The sequence below is a fragment of the Euwallacea fornicatus genome, chromosome 21 (assembly GCF_040115645.1).
Source record: "Euwallacea fornicatus isolate EFF26 chromosome 21, ASM4011564v1, whole genome shotgun sequence".
In the NCBI taxonomy this organism is placed as follows: Eukaryota; Metazoa; Arthropoda; class Insecta; order Coleoptera; family Curculionidae; genus Euwallacea; species Euwallacea fornicatus.
Window position 1 is genome coordinate 191,693 of NC_089561.1, and position 13,503 is coordinate 205,195.

General features: G+C 35.3%; 5 protein-coding genes across 8 annotated transcripts; 4 read left to right on the forward strand and 1 right to left on the reverse strand.

The window, feature by feature from the left end:
- Positions 1-138: 138 nt before the first annotated feature.
- eRF1 (eukaryotic release factor 1) lies at positions 139-3,512 on the forward strand. 2 transcript variants are annotated; one of them, XM_066294483.1, is made up of 8 exons: positions 139-521; positions 1,243-1,418; positions 1,764-2,233; positions 2,287-2,420; positions 2,500-2,716; positions 2,772-2,919; positions 3,025-3,105; positions 3,266-3,512. In XM_066294483.1, exons 1-7 carry the CDS (start codon positions 436-438, stop codon positions 3,102-3,104), a joined length of 1,311 nt encoding a protein of 436 aa, XP_066150580.1. In that variant the 5' UTR covers positions 139-435; the 3' UTR covers position 3,105; positions 3,266-3,512. The 2 variants fall into 2 exon arrangements, with proteins under 2 accessions (XP_066150580.1, XP_066150579.1); XM_066294482.1 differs by lacking the exon at positions 3,025-3,105 and having other exon boundaries at positions 140-521.
- Positions 3,513-3,663: 151 nt separating this feature from the next.
- Positions 3,664-8,402, forward strand: Top3beta (topoisomerase 3-beta). 3 transcript variants are annotated; one of them, XM_066294452.1, is made up of 14 exons: positions 3,664-4,469; positions 4,590-4,706; positions 4,808-5,077; positions 5,145-5,282; positions 5,362-5,710; positions 5,768-5,968; positions 6,018-6,118; positions 6,236-6,459; positions 6,516-6,788; positions 6,842-7,059; positions 7,113-7,337; positions 7,394-7,549; positions 7,600-7,827; positions 8,050-8,402. In XM_066294452.1, exons 2-14 carry the CDS (start codon positions 4,616-4,618, stop codon positions 8,153-8,155), a joined length of 2,580 nt encoding a protein of 859 aa, XP_066150549.1. In that variant the 5' UTR covers positions 3,664-4,469; positions 4,590-4,615; the 3' UTR covers positions 8,156-8,402. The 3 variants fall into 3 exon arrangements, with proteins under 3 accessions (XP_066150549.1, XP_066150550.1, XP_066150551.1); XM_066294453.1 differs by having other exon boundaries at positions 3,664-4,361; XM_066294454.1 differs by lacking the exons at positions 3,664-4,469; positions 4,590-4,706 and having other exon boundaries at positions 4,949-5,077; positions 5,128-5,282.
- A 120-nt stretch (positions 8,403-8,522) lies between these two features.
- Positions 8,523-9,964, forward strand: LOC136345846 (leucine-rich repeat-containing protein 15-like). Its single transcript, XM_066294495.1, has one exon. The coding sequence runs from the start codon at positions 8,818-8,820 to the stop codon at positions 9,778-9,780; it is 963 nt and encodes a 320-aa protein (XP_066150592.1). The 5' UTR covers positions 8,523-8,817; the 3' UTR covers positions 9,781-9,964.
- A 276-nt stretch (positions 9,965-10,240) lies between these two features.
- Positions 10,241-11,263, reverse strand: DCTN5-p25 (Dynactin 5, p25 subunit). The gene is made up of 4 exons (XM_066294517.1): positions 11,109-11,263; positions 10,835-11,022; positions 10,519-10,630; positions 10,241-10,463 (listed from the first exon to the last, which is right to left on the reverse strand). The coding sequence occupies exons 1-4, from the start codon at positions 11,154-11,156 to the stop codon at positions 10,266-10,268; spliced, it is 546 nt and encodes a 181-aa protein (XP_066150614.1). The 5' UTR covers positions 11,157-11,263; the 3' UTR covers positions 10,241-10,265.
- Positions 11,264-11,274: 11 nt separating this feature from the next.
- On the forward strand, positions 11,275-13,199 carry LOC136345851 (toll-interacting protein-like). The gene is made up of 7 exons (XM_066294503.1): positions 11,275-11,369; positions 11,498-11,584; positions 11,685-11,799; positions 11,867-12,053; positions 12,106-12,307; positions 12,360-12,518; positions 12,580-13,199. The coding sequence occupies exons 2-7, from the start codon at positions 11,540-11,542 to the stop codon at positions 12,688-12,690; spliced, it is 819 nt and encodes a 272-aa protein (XP_066150600.1). The 5' UTR covers positions 11,275-11,369; positions 11,498-11,539; the 3' UTR covers positions 12,691-13,199.
- The last annotated feature ends 304 nt before the right edge of the window (positions 13,200-13,503 follow it).

Here is a 13,503-nt window from a genome sequence, read left to right on the forward strand (position 1 = left end):
AATATTGTATGCAGTTTTTCTTTACAGAAATTACCTTGGTTTTTGAAATTAAAAATGATATCTTGTCCTTAAAAAAACTTCCAAAGACAATGCTACCAACATTTTAACAGATAAATATAATATATATAAACGTCAAAAAATAGTTTTTTGAAGGAAATTTTTTTGGGGTGAGCACGCTTTCCTTTCGCCTTCGATTTCCCCTTGTTGGTTTTCGACTCTGTCCCAGCTTAAAAATCAAATGATAATTGGTAAAAAAAATTCTTTGTTCTTAGCTCACGTGAAAAACCATTCACCAGCAGTGTATTTTCCAAACAACCTGCAAAATTCCAGTTAAAACTAGTTAATGTGCCGTCGAACCAGTGAGAAGTGCTTCAGGAAAAGGGTTATCGGCATTGCAATCACACCTTTTTTTGAACAAATTCCTCATAAAGAAAGATGTCTGGTGAAGAGACATCAGCAGACCGCAACGTAGAAATATGGAAGATCAAGAAACTAATCAAAAGTTTGGAATTGGCAAGGGGGTAAGTGGGCCGTGATGTGGCATGGTACCATATTGCTAATTTGAAAAATGATTCGTTGTTGAGATGCTTTTTTGATGAACATGTTTAATTTTTGTGCTTGTGAAAACTGGCATAATTTGTTTGACAATTTTTCTTTAACATTTAATGTAATAAAACATCAAACCTTGTAGCAATGATTTAGTTGCACTAAGGAGAGCCCCATTCACTTACTACGAAAATTTTCTTGGAAATTTATATAATATTTACACTCTCAAAGTATTCCGTCATTGTTCTAATAGTAATTTGTGCATTCAAATTGAAAATTTCAATTAATCATTTTAAAAACTGAGTTTTCAATTTAAATTACCCTGTTCCCAGAATGATTCCAAGTTGGCTCATATAAAATCCATAGAGCAGTGGTTGATATCGTAATGTCAAGATATTAATTCAGATGGATAAATTCAAAGGCACTTTTAATTTTCTACTTTGCTCAGGACTTATATTTCTATGAGCATTGAAGATAAGAATTTTTTTAATGTTTTCTCTTTGTGTGTTTTCATAATGTAAGAATTTTCATTAGTTCGGTGAGAAAAAATAATTGTATGAATTGAGTGAAAAACGGGTCTAAATCTACTCGATAAATCATAGTCTTTAATTTATGTGAACTTCTTAAGTTATTCTATGTTTATTTAAGGTTTAGAATGGAGGTAAACCTATTAGGCAATTTCTTTATTTATTTCAGAAATGGAACCAGTATGATTTCCCTTATAATACCCCCAAAGGATCAAATATCTAGAGTCAGCAAAATGCTGGCTGATGAGTTTGGAACAGCATCCAATATCAAATCTCGAGTTAACAGACTTTCAGTCCTAGGTGCAATTACGTCTGTTCAACATAGACTGAAATTGTACACTAAAGGTTTGTTTCTGTTATCAGAAGTTGTGATTGACTTTTATAGCAGGATTTACAGCTTGACATTAAACCATAAGGTCTAAGGGGAAAATTATAAAATCCACAAAATAGGACAAAAGTTGCCATTTTGGGTTACCCTTAATATGCTGTCAATGATGTTATTAACATACATAGTTAAAATTGATATAAATTTCCGGTTGTTTTTAAATATTAATAAATTCTAATAAGGCTCTTATTAATCTTTGATTGAACTGAATATTTTTTATACCAATTTATGTTTTCATTGAGAAGATTATTCAACAAATTCCGTTCGTCTCTGTGCGTTTAGAACTGATCACCATGTATTTTCAGTGCCACCCAATGGTTTGGTAATTTACTGTGGTACTATAGTAACGGATGAAGGCAAAGAAAAAAAAGTTAACATTGATTTTGAACCTTTCAAACCGATCAACACCTCTCTCTACTTGTGTGACAATAAGTTTCACACGGAGGCTCTCACCGCCCTATTGGCAGATGACAACAAGTTTGGTTTTATTGTAATGGATGGTAATGGAGCTTTATTCGGGACACTGCAAGGAAATACCAGGGAGGTGTTGCACAAATTTACTGTCGATTTGCCGAAAAAGCACGGCAGAGGTGGTCAATCGGCACTGCGTTTCGCCCGTTTGCGTATGGAAAAGCGCCACAATTACGTGAGAAAAGTGGCGGAGGTAGCGACTCAGCTCTTCATCACCAACGATAAGCCGAATATTGCCGGATTGATTCTGGCCGGTAGTGCCGATTTCAAGACTGAACTTAGTCAATCTGATATGTTTGATCCTGTAAGTACAGTTCTCTTGGAAAATAAGTTTTGTTAAAGTTGGTTCTTTTGCAGAGATTACAAGCTAAAGTAATCAAATTAGTTGATGTTTCTTATGGGGGCGAGAACGGATTTAATCAGGCCATAGAACTAGCAGCAGAATCCTTACAAAATGTTAAATTTATTCAAGAGAAAAAACTAATTGGAAGGTATAATATTACGTTAAATTACTACTGATCCTTCTGTATATAAATCTTTTTTATTCTATAACTAATTTTGAATTTGAAGATATTTCGATGAAATTAGTCAAGACACTGGAAAATACTGTTTTGGAGTGGAGGATACTTTACGGGGCCTCGAATTGGGTGCCGTTGAAACTTTAATCTGTTGGGAAAATCTTGATATTCAGAGATATGTTCTCAAGAACCATACGACGGGGACTGAGACGGTCCTGCATTTGACTCCTGAACAGGAAAAAGACAAGAGCCATTTTACGGATAAAGAGGTGAATGTCGGTTTTGTCTGTCTGTTATGGCACTACTGATTGACTGGTGTTTTAGAGCGGGGTCGAATTGGAGCTCGTAGAGTGTCAACCGTTGCTCGAATGGCTAGCGAATAATTACAAAAACTTTGGAGCTACTCTAGAAATAATTACCGATAAATCTCAGGAGGGTTCTCAATTCGTCAGAGGATTTGGTGGTATTGGAGGTCAGTGTCTAGTTTAATTTTAGAATCCGAATATTGACACTACTAATTCAATTAACTCCTATTTAATATTAAACATAATGTTTATGCTGCTTGCGGGATGTTAAGGCATTCTTCGCTATAAAGTTGACTTTCAGTCGCTACAGGCTGAGGAGCCTCTAGACGACTTTGATTTGGATGACTATTAAGGTTTGTATTACGTGAAGGTGTCTCTTCACTGCGTGCATGTAGATAATACTATCAAGCATTTTTGGATTTAGTGTGATCGTTAACGTTACTAAATTGATGTTCAATGTATTAAGAAGTATTTTATCATTATTTCATTTTTATCAAAACATGTCTTTTTTAGGTTTATTACGATACAAAGTGGATTTCCAGAGTCTTCAGTTGGAAGAATTGGATTGCGAAGAATTTGATTTAGACGACTATTAAATTTTCACACTAAAAGTTTTATAAAAGGTGCCCTCAATAGTACGCGATTCCGTTTATTATAGTGACTGCTCACTATTCAAATTTTCACTCTATTATATATATTGTTTTTCGTTTAAGTTCCCTTGTATCCACAATAAATTAGATACTTTGACTTATTATAAAAATTTGTTTTTTCTGATTCAATATTAAGTTTAATATATTTTCTTTTATTTATTGTACAAGTAACAACGCGCTTAATATATGTAACCATAGTCTTAATTGCATGAATTTATAATCTAAACTGCAGAAAAATGGTAAAGGCGTCATGCAATAAACCTTGAAAAATATATTCATAACATAGGACAGTGAGAAGTAGAGAAGGTTGATAATATTTTAATCTAATTGATTGATTTTGCTAGGAGATAGTAACGTGCTTTATTGATCTTTCGTCTGATTCGTTCTTATGGTTACAGTGTTCACTACTCTCCAAATTTAAATTAACAGTGTGGCGGCGATCGTAGTTTGATAAATTTGAATCGGTTTGGGAAAGTCGATCATTTCTTTCGTTTTTCCGAAATGTTTTGTACTGCTTCTAAATTTGGACTATTGGCACTATTCCCCTTAAGATTTGACGTAATATGGGCTTTCACTGTTTTTATCCTAGGCTCGTCATTTTAAGTTATTTGTTTAATAATAAATTATGGGAATTTAGATGTTTTTGCTTCTCACAGGGAAATAGATGTTACGACACACTAGGACAACAGCACTGTTGCCAACTTTGGCGTCACGTCCATCATATATATTTTGCTATCTAACAAAATTTTTGGTTATGTTACATTATGGGATAGTTTTAAGTAATTTCTATTTTCGTTTATATTTGGATAATTAGTAAAATTCGGTGAAAAGCTTAGTTATTTTGTTTTATCTATTGAAATTTGAAACGGCCGTTCTATATTTTCATAAGGTTAAGCTGAAGAATGAGAAAAGAGGACTTGTAGAAGGTCATTTCTAAAGAGCCTGATATTGAAAAAGTGGTGAGTTGCTGCATTGATCAGAAAAGCACTTTTAGAAGTTGACTTCGTTTAAGTATAATTAATTTATATAGCAGAGAAAGCATGGGTTTTATTTACTCACTATAACAGGTGTTCACCTGCAAATATTCAAATTTCAAGTTAAGAACACAGAGTTTCAAAGAATCTTTCTATGTCTACATAAAATCTAAAAACCAAACTCTGAGAAACAATTTCGATTTATTGTTTTAGATTTTGACTCTTATAAATATTCCAAAATGAAGAGTGTGTTCATGGTTGCTGAGAAGCCTTCTCTTGCAGCTTCATTAGCAAATATTTTAAGCAATGGTAAACATTCATCAAGAAAAGGTATGAAGTCTTACCCAAATTATATTTTATTATTTGCATTTTAACGTGGAATAAACATACATAGTTATCATTTTGGTATTGTTACAAATATACACTCTCAGGTTTTAATGGAGCCTGTTCAGTACATGAATGGAAGGGTTCTTTTATGGGCTCCCCTGCAAGTTTCAAAATGACATCAGTTTGCGGTCATGTACTTGGAGTTGATTTCATTAGTAAATATAACAATTGGGACAGAGTTGATCCGGTAGAGCTCTTCTCTTGTCCCATTGAAAAAAAAGAGACAACACCCAAGCTAAAAATGCCAGCATTTCTAGCTGCAGAAAGCAAGAGTTGTGAAAATTTGGTACTTTGGCTTGATTGTGACAAAGAAGGTAAGCAGGACAAAAAAAGAATTTCACTGTGGAGTCTTTCAATTTCATAGTTATTTTATTTTATCAGGTGAAAATATATGCTTTGAAGTGATGGCTTCTGTTGCCAAGAGTATGAATGGGAATGTATACTCAGATAGTGTAACATATAGGGCAAAGTTCTCAGCTATTACAGAGAAAGATATTAACGCAGCTTTTAATAATCTCAGTAAGTGGTTGTGTATTTTTTTTTAAAAAGGATTCTTTTTACATATGTTGTGATGTACAGAAATTTTTCTAAATTTTAGCCAAACCAAATGAAAACGAAGCCAAAAGTGTGGACGCACGTCAAGAACTAGACCTTCGCATTGGCTGCGCCTTTACCCGCTTTCAAACTAAATTCTTCCAAGGGAAATATGGCGATTTAGACGCCACTCTTATTTCTTATGGACCATGTCAAACACCCACTCTTGGTTTTTGTGTACAGCGACATGACGAAATTCAGTCTTTTAAACCTGAAACTTACTGGGTGGTTCAAGTTTCTGCAGTAACAAAGGATAATCAGGACGTTCCTTTAGAATGGGAAAGGGTTCGGAGCTTTGATAAAGATGTTGCAAATATGTTTTTGGGCTTAATCAAGCAGGAAACACAGGGAAGGTATGTGTATGTCATTGGCGACACCTAAAGATATATGTAAATCTAAGTTATTTTTAGGGTTGTGAGCGTTGTATCAAAAGAGAAAATTAAACCTCGACCTATTGCTTTGAATACTGTAGAACTAATGAGAGTTGCCAGTTCTGGATTGGCAATGGGCCCTCAACATGCGATGCAAATAGCTGAAAGATTGTACATACAGGGATACATCAGTTATCCCCGTACTGAAACCACAAAATATCCGGAAAATTTCGATTTGTCGTAAGTTTGTCACGCATAATTATGTTGATTGAGTGTCAGGGCATTGTAGAGGTACCTTAAAACAACAGGCAAATAATCCAGAGTGGAGTAAAGAGGTTAAAGCGATTTTAGAACAGGGTATCAGCAGACCAAAATCTGGTCATGATGCAGGTAAAGTATAGTTTTATTTTGTAATTTTTGATAACAGTGTGATGTATTCAACCATTAAAGAAAAGTATATATATTATTTTAACGCGATTACTTAAAGAGAAAATCTAACGTCTTTAGGTGACCATCCACCTATAACTCCGATGAAAACTGCCACTAGAAATGAACTAGATGGTGACGCTTGGAAACTATACGACTACATAACACGACACTTTATTGGCACTTTGGCCAAAGATTGCCGGTTTCTAAGTACTGTAATAAAAATCATTATCAATAGGGAAGTATTTTATATTACCGGAAAAACTTTAATCGACCCCGGATATACTGACATCATGACTTGGCAAGTAAGTTATTTTATATTGAAACTCGTCTAGTTTATATTTTAATTTTTACCCCTGAGGCATTTGGTAAAAACGAAATTGTTCCAAACTTCTCTGAAAATGAATTAATACCAATACAAAATGCCTGTTTAACGGAACATCAAACAGCTCCTCCGGACTATTTAACTGAAGCAGAGCTTATAACATTGATGGAAAAACATGGAATTGGCACTGATGCGTCTATTCCCGTTCATATTAATAATATATCGCAAAGGAATTATGTTACTGTTACTCCTGGCAGGAAATTAAAGCCCACGACTTTAGGCATCGTTTTAGTGCATGGTTATCAGAAGGTTATCGAAATCTTAAAAATTTTATTAGAGCGGACGATAACGTGAGGTTTCAGATTGACGCAGAACTGGTTTTGCCTACTATGCGATCAGCAGTTGAGGAGCAACTGAATCTTATAGCTGCAGGAAAGGCCAACTTTAATGCGGTGCTAAAGCACACAATGGACGTTTTCAAATTAAAATTTCAATTTTTTGTTAAAAATATCGACGGAATGGATCATCTCTTTGAAGTTTCATTTTCGCCTCTTAGCGCCTCAGGCAAGGCCCACTCTAGGTGTTATTAAAAAGATGACACACTATGCACAGTTAGCTAAAAGACATTTTTAGGTGTGGAAAATGTAGAAGATACCTGAAATATATCCAGGCTAAACCGGCAAGATTGCATTGTCCGCATTGCGACGAAACTTATAGTTTACCTCAAAACGGGACTGTAAAATTGTTCAGGGAACTGAAATGCCCTCTGGACGATTTTGAGCTGTTGTGCTGGACAACAGGCAATAAAGGAAGAAGCTTTGTTTTCTGTCCATATTGCTACAACAACCCTCCATTTAAGTAAATACGATCCGATGTACATTATTTTGATTCTATCTTAATTAACGGTAATTTAGAGATATGAAGAAGGGAAACGGATGTAATTCGTGTACCCATCCGACTTGTGCTTACAGTCTCAATACGAACGGAGTGATTAATTGTGCCGAATGTGAATATGGAATATTGGTTTTAGATCCCTCTTCTGGTCCCAAATGGAAGCTAGGTTGTAACAGGTAGCTATAAGTACTTAAAATTTAGTTTCTCTACTGATGAAATTTTCTAGATGTGATACGATAATTAATTTATTCGACGATGCCCAAAAAATCACGATCCTCGACGAAAACTGCGACTGCGGAGCGCAGCTCGTGAACGTCGAATACAAAAGTGAAAAATCGAAATTGCCCAATCGGGTCACCGATATGAAGGGATGTGTTTTCTGTAGCGCGGAATTTAGTAAGCTGGTCGATAGGCCTAAAGTGGCAGTTGTGAGCAGGCCTCCTCGCCCGTTTCGGTAAGTTCTTTCCATGTCAGCGTACCTTTTCACTTCAGGAATGTTATTAAATAACTTTCGCCATGTGACAAAATGATTCGTTGCTATTTAGCAACGTCAAATTTTTTCTTCAGAACAATTCACGTATGTAATGGCCACGAGTGCTCTACTCGTAGTCACTTGGTTGTTGTCAGTAAATTTTAAAAAAAGTTATGAATATATATTTGATTAATATTTTTTCAGGGGTGGTAAAGCCGCCGGCGGCAGAGGGGGGCGGGGCGCTGGGGGTGGAAAAGGTAGGGGAAAACCCAAGGATAAAATGGCCCAACTGGCAGCTTATTTCGTTTAACGTTAGCTTTCGAATAATAACAAGAAAAACGTAACCCGAATCTATATAATTTATTTTACGAATACACACTTTCAACAGCAAATCGTATATGTATGCAGAGAAAGCCAAAACTCGCGGTTTATGCCGGATTTTTTGGATCTCTGTGTTAATGTCAAATAGGGTATTTTGATTTATGACGGCTGTATTTACTACCCTTCTCGTACTAAAATAACTTTTCTATTAATAAATATATAAACTATTAACAGTCTGAAGTGCTTTATTTTTAGCTACACATATCTGAGATATTCGATAAAAGTGAAGACGTTTCAGCCATCAGGTTACAAAGTTGACACAATGCTATAGGGTCCGATAAAGTGTAATGTATATTCAGAGTTCTTTCATTGACCGGTTTTATTTTGTAGGGAAATGTGGGGGCATTTAAGACGTTTACTTCAACATTATTAAAATGATAAAAGTATGTCTTACGCATAGAAAGGCCTGGCAAGGGATTTTTTTTAATCGAACCATTATAACGTGTTCAAATTTTATCGAATCTCCCCTCTGTCTGGTCGTTAGAAGAGTCCAATACCGCAACTATTTTTAATAATTACTTCATGAAACTGACCGCAACCGACCTTTCATTCACCGATAAGAAAGAATACATGATATGATTTAAATTGACTATGAGTGTCAAAACTCTTAGTGTAGAAACAATGGCCTGTTCGACGAGATTGATCATTTTCTGGGTGATAATCGGGTGCGTGTGGGGTTGCGAATTAACGTTCGACAATACCACCGTTACCCTAGTGGGTGCGAAGGACGTAAAAACCGTAAGTGGTTGTTTCTCGCTAACTGACGACTTTGTCAGGGTATCTTACATTCAAATAATCAACGAAAATGTTCCGGTATTGAGGAGAGATGCGATATCCGGTCTTCCCAACGTCATAGATATTATCATCGACAGCAGTAACGTTACCGAGTTGGAGGGCGGGTGTTTTTGGGATCTTCCCAAGTTATATTTGATAAAGCTGCGACACAATAACTTTAGTACCGTTAGGGAAGGGGTGTTCAACAAGTTGAACATCAAGGAACTGTGCCTTACAAATAACAGCATTGAAACTATTCATCCAAGGGCGTTCAACGACATGCCCAATTTGACCATGTTACAGCTCGATCAAAATAGAATCGGGTATTGGTCCGGGGAATGGTTTGTTGATAGTCCAAAAATCAACGTGCTTAATTTCGAATACAATTTGATTTCCAACTTCCCAACATCAGCTCTGCAACACGTCAATGGGGTCCATTATGATTCGCAGGTGAACTTAAACATATCAACGCACGTTCATTTAAACAATAACAGAATCAGATACCTTAGCGACGGAGCTTTCAATGGTATCGAGGCTTTTGGTTGGTTGTTTTTGCACCGCAACGAAATTGAGGAAATTAGTGAATCCAGCCTGGGATCGTTGAGATCTGTGGAGTGGGTGCGTCTGGAACATAATCAGCTGAGATGTATTCCACGGAAACTTGTGAATATATCGCCAAAAGTATTGTTCTACATGTCGAACAATCCTTTTACGGACGAGTGCAAGAATTGGTCCGAGGCTTTGAAAAAGAACTTGAGTGGAGAAAATGAACTAATTTAAACAGGTGTTAGTTTTAGTACGAGTCTTTTGTGAAAGTTATTTATTTTGAGTGTGTCAATAATTAATACTGAAAATATTTACATATTTTACTAGTTCGATTCGACTATGTCGTCTTTGTAGTATGGAGTTGTCTAGACAATGGTTTGATATAGACGTGATGTCCTTATCAAAAAGTTTATAAGTGCCGTTTTTTTTATTTCTAAAACGTCCAGCCTAACAGTATATCTATTTTGATCCATAATATTGGGAGGAGTTCAAGCAAAATAATTGACTTTTTAAGGTACTTTTTGTTTTTATTATAACATTTTGTTAAGTGTCAATCTGGTATATGATACCTGGTTGAGGCGACCATATTACCGCACGGAAGCCTGCTTTCTGTTAACTTAAAAAGTAAGCTTTTTTTAATTTTGATAAATTTTTTTGTGTTGTTAGAATGATAAATAGATAATAATGTAAAAAATTGAAGATAATATTGTTATTAATAATTAGGTTCTTGAAGGTACAAAGTGTTGATAATAGCTTCGCGTATAATCCACCATCAGCTCTGCCTGACATTCTGGCAACTCTCCTACTTGAAATCCAGGAGATCCTGCATATCTTGTGAATGGTGGAACTACTGTTTCTGGTGCCAAAACCGTGTTATCCTCAATCACACAGCAATCTCGTAAAATGCATCTCCTTCCCTGTGAGGAAAAAATGTTACTAAGTTTACGTTAGCAAGTAAACTAAACTGCTTACAATTACGCAATTTTTTCCTATATGCACATAACTTCCAATCTGTGCCGCATTTATTAAAGTTCTTTCCCCAATAAACACATGATCCCCAATTGAAAGTGGAAAAAAGGCAACACTGAAATCATTTTAATGTAGAACTTAAAGTCTGTTCCAACATACAAGAAAACCGATTCCGAACTATCAGAAATATTCACAGTATATGAATTGAGATTGTTGCACACATTTCTAAGTGTTTTTGAGGATCTAGAATTGATTTTCTTTGTTGTTGGGATAGGACTTGAAACGCCGAGTCGTAAGGAGAATCTTCGTGCTTGCGTACCCTTTGCTGAACTTTTTATATGGAGGCCGTAACACTGCCTCATTACTAATAATACAATATCGACCACATCTAACATTTGCTAAATCTCCTCGAATAATGGCTTCAGCTTGAATTATCACTTTGCCTTGTAAAATGATGTTCTGTGAACCACATAACACAGTTTGTCTGCAAACTTTGTTACCGGAGGCCTAAAATTAATGGGTGATATCTATTGGGGCATTCCTTTTTGGAAAGTTGCTGATTTATCGTATTCGGACTAAATGTGTTGGCTTACTGTCTCAACATATTCACTCTTGTTGTAATTTATGTCTTTAAGCTCCATTTCAATGAGCGTTTTTATGTATATTTATGTATTATTAAATAAAGGAAAATATCTTTAATTAAGGGTAAATTCGGTTTGTTTATAAACGAACAGACTTTTACTGTCATTATGTGTCACTGCCAAAAGTGTCATTTTATTTATCAATGTTTACTTTTTGAGTAATTTATAATTCCTGTATAACATTTAAATAAAAATATAAAAGTTTATAAGAAGGTAAATTCACAGATTGTTCATGTCCTTTAAGGAATGGATGAGGAAAGCAATTTCATGATGCATGCTTGTTAATAACCTCTAATTATTCAAATCTAATATGCATTTCTCATTACAATGATCCTTTTCAGTACATCGACGTATTTAATCAACTTGCCTATAAACCCCCGATTATGGCTTCAGCTGTTTCAGACAAAATTAAAGATCGCAGAAACAGGGTGAGTAAAGTAGACCTGATTAGGGATGTACACATATCAATTGACTCCCTGTATATAACAGCATATCAATGTTCTGTTCCAAATATAACCCGATTAATAGGTGCTGCTAGGGCCTCTACCTGAGGACTTTTTACGCATCAATATTTCCCCTCAGGAACAGCAAGAAGCTGCAGATCGTCAAGCAGCTATTGCATTGCAACAACAGTATACTGTAGGTAATGGTTCTTCTCCATAGAAAGTGATTTAAATAGTCCATAAAAGATTTTTCTTAATTTAATTAAGGGATTAATCAGATTCCAAACCCAGCAGGAAAGCTTAGCATAACAATTATACAAGCAAAATTAACAAAAAACTATGGTATGACTCGCATGGATCCATATTGTAGAATTAGGGTTGGCCATTTAACATATGAAACTCCAACTGATCCCAATGGGGGAAAGAATCCTAGATGGAATAAAGTTATTTATTGGTGACTGTAATGCTACAAGCTCATAGCAAAACAATATTCAATGCATTTTCAGTCTTATTCCCCAAGGAATACAATCATTGACTATTGAAATATTTGATGAACGGTCGTTCACAATGGATGAACTTGTTGCTTGGACTCAAGTGGTTATTCCACCAAAAGTGCTTGCAGGAAACACACAGGAGGACTGGTATCCTCTCAGTGGAAAGCAAGGAGATGGCATGGAAGGGATGATAAATCTGGTTATTACTTACAATGTTAGAATATTGAAAATTCATTTTGCAAATAAAAGAGCTTTAAATATTTCAGGTGGGAGGTCAATACTTTTATCAGCCCTACAATCCAGTGGTAGTTCCAAGAGTTGATGCTGGGGGTGTAAAATCTTTGAGAGTTCATACTGCTCCCCCTGAAGCAGGGGACCCAGCTGTTCAATCAACACCCGTCTTAAATGAGAATGATTTAAAACAGGTTTGTTATGACATTTTTGTTAATATTTGCCTTTAGAAGCTGATCGTTAAACACTTTTTAGATTGAAGAAATGTTTCCAAATATGGAAAAGGATGTAATAAAGACAGTTTTTGAGGCAAATAGAGGAAACAAAGACACAACCATAAATTCGCTCTTGCAAATGTCTGATTAATAATCTCCCTGAAGCTTTTTAAAATAAGAAAAAAGGTGAAGAATAATTTGCCATTAAATTTGGGTTTAATCTGAATGATAAATCAGCTATGTGATCATCAAGCATTCTTTAATGTTTGAAGCATCTAATGTGTCCATTTGTTATGTGATGTGCTTATATTAAATTGTTATAATAATTTATTTATAAAATATTAAGAATAATCAATCTTCATGACGTATAGTTCACGAAATTTTTTGAACCTTAAAAATCAAAATTTTGCGATTCGAGTTTTGACCGCGGCATAAGAAGGCTGTATTGTACGGCTATTGTGGAACTTAATCCCGTTGAAATTAAAGCACTCATTTTTAACTTTTTTTTGTGCAGAATTGCACTTTATGCCATTGACTTTGCGAAGACTAAATTTTGGACTTATAAAACTTTGACCACCAGGTTTTGCCTTCTCAAAGACAGTGGCATCCATAAGGATCTTATTCATACAATTTCCTAACAATATATATCTTAGCATTAAATGTGTCTTCATTTCTATTGTCATCAATGTAGACTCAAGAAAAAAGTTCTATATAAAAAGCCTTTCTCTTACTAATTTTTGAATTGTGCCCTTATTCAACTGATGGTAATTTTATCCTTCCATGGCTCCCCCTTTGGTGCCTCACAAAACAATGATTTGTGAGCCACGATTGCAGTTTTAGTTTGGCTACTTACTTTGATGCGGCGCCACGAATAGTTTTTTTTTTTCGGGAAACTATCTTGGCCGCGTGTCGTATAGATGGCACCACGTCCACAAATTTCCAATAAGTTGACGAAAGCGCATTG